This window comes from Chanos chanos, chromosome 3 (assembly GCF_902362185.1).
Source record: "Chanos chanos chromosome 3, fChaCha1.1, whole genome shotgun sequence".
NCBI classification, from domain to species: domain Eukaryota; kingdom Metazoa; phylum Chordata; class Actinopteri; order Gonorynchiformes; family Chanidae; genus Chanos; species Chanos chanos.
In genome coordinates, this window is record NC_044497.1 from 10,680,282 (window position 1) to 10,687,351 (window position 7,070).

The 7,070-nt window shown below is 38.0% G+C and overlaps 1 protein-coding gene across 1 annotated transcript; it reads right to left on the minus strand.

Annotated features, from left to right (window-relative positions):
- Positions 1-5,282: 5,282 nt before the first annotated feature.
- Positions 5,283-6,640, minus strand: cbln2b (cerebellin 2b precursor). Its single transcript, XM_030769567.1, has 3 exons — positions 6,353-6,640; positions 5,649-5,768; positions 5,283-5,480 (listed from the first exon to the last, which is right to left on the minus strand). The coding sequence occupies exons 1-3, from the start codon at positions 6,638-6,640 to the stop codon at positions 5,283-5,285; spliced, it is 606 nt and encodes a 201-aa protein (XP_030625427.1).
- Positions 6,641-7,070: the final 430 nt, after the last annotated feature.

Sequence of the window (7,070 nt, forward strand, 5' to 3'; positions counted from 1 at the left end):
ATTATTTTGTTCAAGTCTGAAGTGGGCTGAAGGTGCAGTGTGGTATATCATGCTTATATAAGCTTCAGATGCATATATAGCCTGAGAATGTAAGACTTGTTTTTCTTTAGGGAAAACAAGGACTTAATTTTAGACATATCATTATCCGAGAGCAGTTGATGTTTCAAAATAAAAGGAAAAGAAACATAACAACCCTTGCTCAGAGTTTGGACTGATTTAGAAACTTCCCACGAGGTGTCTTCAGAACTGCTGCATGTTCACCATACCTATGTCTGTGTTCAATAAGTAATAAGCATATTATGGGCATGTTATTTTTTTTTATCACCATCAGTCTGTTCCTCCCATTTCTCATTTAATAATAGAAGATTTTTTTGTGAACACCTCAAGGCAATTTATCATCCGCATGCTATATATGGTTTTTAATGTACAATCAAGAGGTGAAACAAAGCTCGTCCAGTAGTTAAGCCTTAATTACCCATATGCATAAGAATGTAAATGTTTAAGATGAACCCTTTTTTCAATGAGGTGATATTGCCCTACAGCACAGTTTTAATTTACAGGCAAAGCAAGGCAGAGGTATTAATGCCCCCATAGCTACAACTACAAAAGGGACTATTAAAGTAGGCCATGAAAGTAATGGAGCTCATTCAAAAAAAAAAAAAAAAAAAACCTATGTCACTTTAAAATGATGTAAAGTAGGTTGGGCTGTTAAGAAATGCAATAAAAGCTGGTGGTTTATGTATCTATCTGTGTATCTTCTGTACTCGCTGTCATATCAGGGATCTTATGATGAGGATGTGCCTCAGGGCTTAATGTTGTAGTAAAGAAATAAGATGAAATTTGTTTTAGGTGTGTATGGGAGTGTATACACAAATAGACCTGGAAAAAAAAAAAAAAAACTCACCCGGGAAAGTATTTACGTATTATAATGCAAACTGTTTCAGAATTCCATCACTCATTTAGAAATTTCCTCATGTTTACATCTTCATCTTAAATGAAACAAATGACACAAAAGTGCTTGTTGAAGAACCTCTGGACATGGGAAGATCAGACTCGGTTGTTCCTTATTATTATTATTATTATTTTTATTTTTTTTTGGGGTTAACCAGAGAGGAAATTTTCACAACATGTTGGAGAAAAAGTTCTGGATTTTATTTTAACTCAAAGCTATGTTTGGTGCTCTCTGCCATGTTGATTGTCTTCCACAACCTCAGAGGCACTGTTTGATATTGGCCTGAGCCATTTCCTGTGCTAGATTGCCTCCCTCAATGCTTCTGAGCCACAGTTATGAGCTTTTGAACTGTGAGCTTGTTAATGGTTAATCACAACCCCAGAGGTACTGTGGAATTACAATGCAGGGCTTGCCATATGACACAGTATTTTCTCACAGTATGACACTGTGTTTTGATTTATGGTGTAATGCTTCCATATGAGAAAGTGCGTACACTATACATCAGCACAAACTAGTCACTGGCGTATTCATGAACATATCTAGTGTAACAAAAGAGACTTCTTAATAGTACATATTCTGACTTATTCTCTGAATCTGTACAAAACATTGAATTTGTTTTTTGTTTTTTTTTTCTCTTCTGTTTTGCAGTCTCTTTTGGTCTTATTGAAATTTAAGATAATAATTCACAGTATAATTCACAATCTATATCCTAAATGATGTACTGTATTCTGGATATGGTTACTAAAAAAACAATATCTGTTCCCAGTATCTACTTGTCACGCAAAGCAATATTCTTTTTAAATTACAACATATAATAAGTGAATGATAGTAACACAGAAGATGTAATAGCTGACTTGACTAAAATATGGCTAAGGTATTTATTCAGTGACAACACAAAAATCCTTGTAATAAATGTAATTAATTGGAATTAATTTCTGATAGCTTAAATCCATTTGGGTTTTTGTGTGTGTGTGTGTGTGTGTGTGTGTGTGTGTGTGTGTGTGTGTGTGTGTGTGTGAGTGTGTGTGCGTGCGTGTGTGTGTGTTTGGGAAACGTCTGTGCTTGTGATGCTTTGTTCAAGTCTTGATGAGGCAGAATTACACTTGTGCGTCACTCCAGGGGGCTTCTGGAGAGACGATATTTAAGACGTGCACCCACAGATTAATGAAAAACTGCTACTGACACAAGTAATAAAATCCTAAACCCACAGATAATATCTTTCACATAGCTTTAATATGCAATTTAGAACCTAATGCATGAAGTATTACACTATGTCTTGCTGTGAGACTGGAGGGAGGCTTATGATCCTGCTGGGCATTGCCTTTCTCCCAAACCTGGGCATTCAAATTAGTCCACAAAGGGGATTTAATGAGAGGATTGCCTTTCAAGAGACTAGCTCTAGTCTAAGACATCTTCCCAAAAAAAAAAGAAAAAAAAAAGACCACATTAATGCAGAGCTGTTTCACGGATGTCACTATTTTTCATTTAAAAAGGCATATAGTCCTGCCATCTGCACATCCATAAAAGTGCCTTTATGTACGTGGATTCATTACACATTGGAAGTTTTATGATTTAGCTACTTTAATGAATAGTGTACAGAACTTCTGCAAACAACGGGCTGCTAAAATCAGGCATTGCCATCAGAACAGGGAAAAATTACAGTACCTTAATCTCTCTTACAGTTATAAGGTTTTCACAAAGGAAGCTAATGCAATATTAATACTACAGAAGACTCATATCAATCAGCGACACCATAGGTCACCACTGGGACTAAGCGGCCCATGAAACGAAACCTATAGGTCATGTTTGGCTTTTTATGATTATCTTCAGTTATAACCTTATATTGCTGTTGTAAATATTGTTTCAACGCCATGACAAAAAATTGCGAAAGAAAAAAAAAACCAATTTAGAATGTCAGACCTGTTTTGAGGATCAATGAGCAATGGCAGGTTTCCACACACACACACACACACACACACACACACACACACACACACACACATATATATGTAAAGTTAAGAAAAAGTTAAAGTTATGTATTCTACATGTAAATCACCACTCAGCTAATGTCATTGCTCTTTTTTTTTAAATCAGATATATCAAAGTCCAAAAATGCGTATGGGTAACGGTGTGTGTTAGACATCTGACTGATTTTTAGGAAATATAGAATCTGACAGAACTTATATAAACAACATGTAAAATGAGAAGTTGTAAAATTAATCAACTGTATAGATTAATTAACTGTACATCCTAATAATTCATTTTCAACACACCTCATTAAAATATCTGTATACTCTCTCTCTCCCTCTCTCTCTCTCTCTCTCTCTCTCTCATTGTCTCCTGTCTCTCCTTCTCTCCACAAACATTCACGCCCACACACACACACACACACACACACACACACAACACCCTTTTTATAGTTTAATGCTGCAGAATCCTAGTGTCGCTGGTCAGTAATTCAAAATAGCAAATCTGTAAGCGAGACAACAGAATTCAGTGCATCCCAAAGTATTTAACGCAGTTTTCATTCATTGTCCTGTATTCACATGCAGAACACTCCTCACCAATTTCAGGAACAGCTTTTTCAGGTCCTTTTTAGTGAAGCACTCTTACCTAGAGAGCAGCTATTGGGACTGCATGAGCATACAAGCTACATAGCATACACATTTAGAGAAAATAAACAAATAACTGCACATGAAATCAGTACATATACTTACCTTATTCATGCATCTGGTCACTGCACTTATCGCTGGGGTCTTTATCATAGAGGGTGACTAATAATGTAGTTCTGTTTCTAAACTGTGTCTCTGTATCTTCCCATGCATCTTAAAAGGCCGGTTAAAGACATTTGAAGAATTTAGAGTGTTTCAGTGGAAAGTATGGGTGCTCTATTGTTACTTTTTGCTCTTTTTTCCATCGACTGCGATCAGCAATGAACAAATATGACTATCACAAAGTCTCTCTCTCTCTCTGTGTGTGTGTGTGTGTGTGTGTGTGTGTGTGTGTGTGTGTGTGTGTGTGTGTGTGTGATGGGATTTTCATAATGTTTTGGGATTTCCTTGAATAACCGTGGTGGCACCAATTTCAAAACTGGCACCATGTTCCTCAGAAATATTGATAATTTTTACGCCTAATTTTCATTAGCTTTTTATCTAAATTTACGTTAAAGTAACGACTGTCCCCTTTCCCACCTGCGATGCAAGTAATTAGTGCGTATTGAGTGCGTTTTGGCGTCAACTTTCGAATTCGACAGTTCACATCACGGAGAGGGGGCACCCTCAGAAGTAAGGCAAGCGTCAATAAAAAGCCGTTAAGAAGCCTGTTCGTCATTCATATACGTGAGCCGATTCACGGCCTGTGCTAACATAAAGGTTATAGGCTATTCTGTTTATCCCTGTTAATAATCAGTCGTTTTCATGTAAATTAATTGTCCTAAGATATTGTGCATTTGCAGTGTTTGCTACAAAACCTTTTAATTACGTCTGTGAATCGTAAAAAATAATTGAGTAGATACGTGTACAATACAATATTTTATTAGGCGGGACATCATATAGGGATTTTCTGCTTTTTTCCACAATGTACATTTGTGAGCAACGTCACTGAACACTAAATCAACCAAAGCTACGCAGATCCGGAATGTTTACACACCATAATGTGACTAAGTAGTTTATATCATAAATTAGATGAATGTTTAGTAAAAGTTTTAAGATGTCTCCATTGGCTTATATATGGTTTTCTTTTTTCTTCTTCTTTTTTTTTCATTTTATATTCACTGTATAGTAGTCGGCCTACATTTGGCACATTTTCAATATGTTCAGCATCCAAACGAAACACCATGTAGAACACAAAACAAGATCTTCCATTCGTGCAAAAATGCTTTGGGCAGTAAAGCACTTCTTCACACAGGAACGTTTCTCAACTCCATATCAAATATCTGACTTGACTGAAGCCAAATTCTTTAAGGCTATACAAACACAAAATAAAGCATTGGTAAATACACGCAGTTCGGGACGTCAGTTCTCCATCTTAAATATCTTCTAATTTACGCAGTTGTCCATGTAACTGTCTGTTGATTCAGTTGTTTCCACAGCAGTAAAATCCAATAACTGACATGTGCTTATCACACAGGTCAATTGATTCATTCATCCTTTAGATTGCACTGGCCGCTGGATATAGGGAATATGGGAGCTCCATGGGTACGTCCATATTCGATTTTTCTACTTTGAATGTGTGCGTTATTTGTTTGCTCCGCAAACAGTTTTGCTAAAAGAACAACACATGTTGTTCTCCAGCTACTGACGAGTCACTTGCATTAGACGTTGCAAGTCAGTTATAGAGGAAAAACTAAAAATCCAGAAAATGTGGAATATTTCCATCCGCCCATGAGATTCCCTCTTTCTAGCTTGAGATAGACTCGGTCCTCGCGCTCCACCATGAGTAGAACTCCGTTGCTTGCCGCCTCTCGCGTAACATCCTGATCCCCGGCGAACGCTGATATGACGGGATATTCGTTCTGCATCAGATTTACCTGCATAATAAGATAATGCGAACTTTATTCCTCAGTCTTTGACTTCCAAATGAATTCTACGGAGTGTCACAGATCATCGAATGGATATGTTTAATAAAGTGACCACTTTGAAGTGCTGTCAACTTTGTTTATAAAAAAAAGCAAAGGAATGAATGCAATCTTGCTCACCTGTATAGTTTGTCTGTTGTAGACCTTAACCACATGAAAGCTGAAACTGTAAATTCCTCTACGAGGTGCCTGAAACACACTTGCTTTCAGGTCGAAATGATTGCCAATGTTCACTAACACCTGTAACGACGCAATAAGTACGTACGATTAATAAAGACACAAAAATATAAAGCTGAGATTCAAAGCGAAAAAGCATCTCTCTTCTATCGCTTAGGAAACTCTTCCTTTTCTTGAAGTTTTTCATCTGTTTGTGTTTATGGGTAAATTTTTTCACCTTAGAGGTTCTCTTCTAAACTTCTTTTTAAAACATGATGTAACTCAAATTTAATCAGTTAATCACTGTTGGTTATCTCAAGAGCCGAATCTTCTGACACTTTCATGAAAAGCGATGATGGGAAGAATGTGTATTTTTTTTCCATCGCATGTGAAACGACATACACAAATGAATGAACTCGACCCTAAAGCACCCTGAAAATCACATCAAATGATAATAGATAATGAAATACAAAGGATAAGCTAAAAATGTACCCTACAACACAACAAGATGTCGATATCGTAAAAACATAAGTCCTAAAGTTTAAAATACAAGCGTGATGAATCGCCTGCGTTATATTTTTGAAGTTTCGTCAACAAAATTATTGTAAACAGATCTGTTCATGCAATATCAGTATCGGAATTTCAGAGGAACTAACGGAGCACCTGACCTGGTCAAAGTAGATCGTCATTGATGTGTTGCTCATCTCCGATGGTTCATGATTTGTCCCCCTTACCGCCGAAAAAGCCACTTTGGCGCTGCCAGACCGGACAGATATCCCAAGCGAGGAGGTGACCCCACCGTCCGAGGAAGGGTTGGAGTCACACACCACCAGACATTTCCCCTCTAAAACAATGGGCTCCGTATCATTTTGGCCAACGCAGAGACCAATGCCACATCCCAGGAGAAGCGCCAGAGCCAGCATGACACAGGGTCCAGGGCAGGTTGCTGGCATCATGATCGGAACAAGAATCCTGTGCACACTGATCTTAACGATCAGCCCCTTGGAGGTTTGTTGAGGCTCTATCACCTGGTCCAACCTCTCTCTCTCTCTCTCTCTCTCTCGCTCTCTCTGTCTCTCTCTCTCTCACTCTCTCTCTCTCTCTCTCTCTCCCCCACTGTCTCTCTCTCTCTCTCCCTCTGAGTCTCACTCTCTTTAGTCCTCTCTCCACCTCCTCAACGCCTCAGCAAATTTAAGGATGGTTTCAGACTGCTGGTGGTGTGATGCATCCTGTGATAGTTGAAAAAAAGGGTAAAAACTGTAAGAATGAACAGCAACAATTCGGAAAGTTAGGCCACATGCAATAACTACAAGACGACGGTCAAAATAAATAAATAAATAAATAAACGACGTATCGCACTGGCCAAAACGTTTAGCCTGGGTCAGG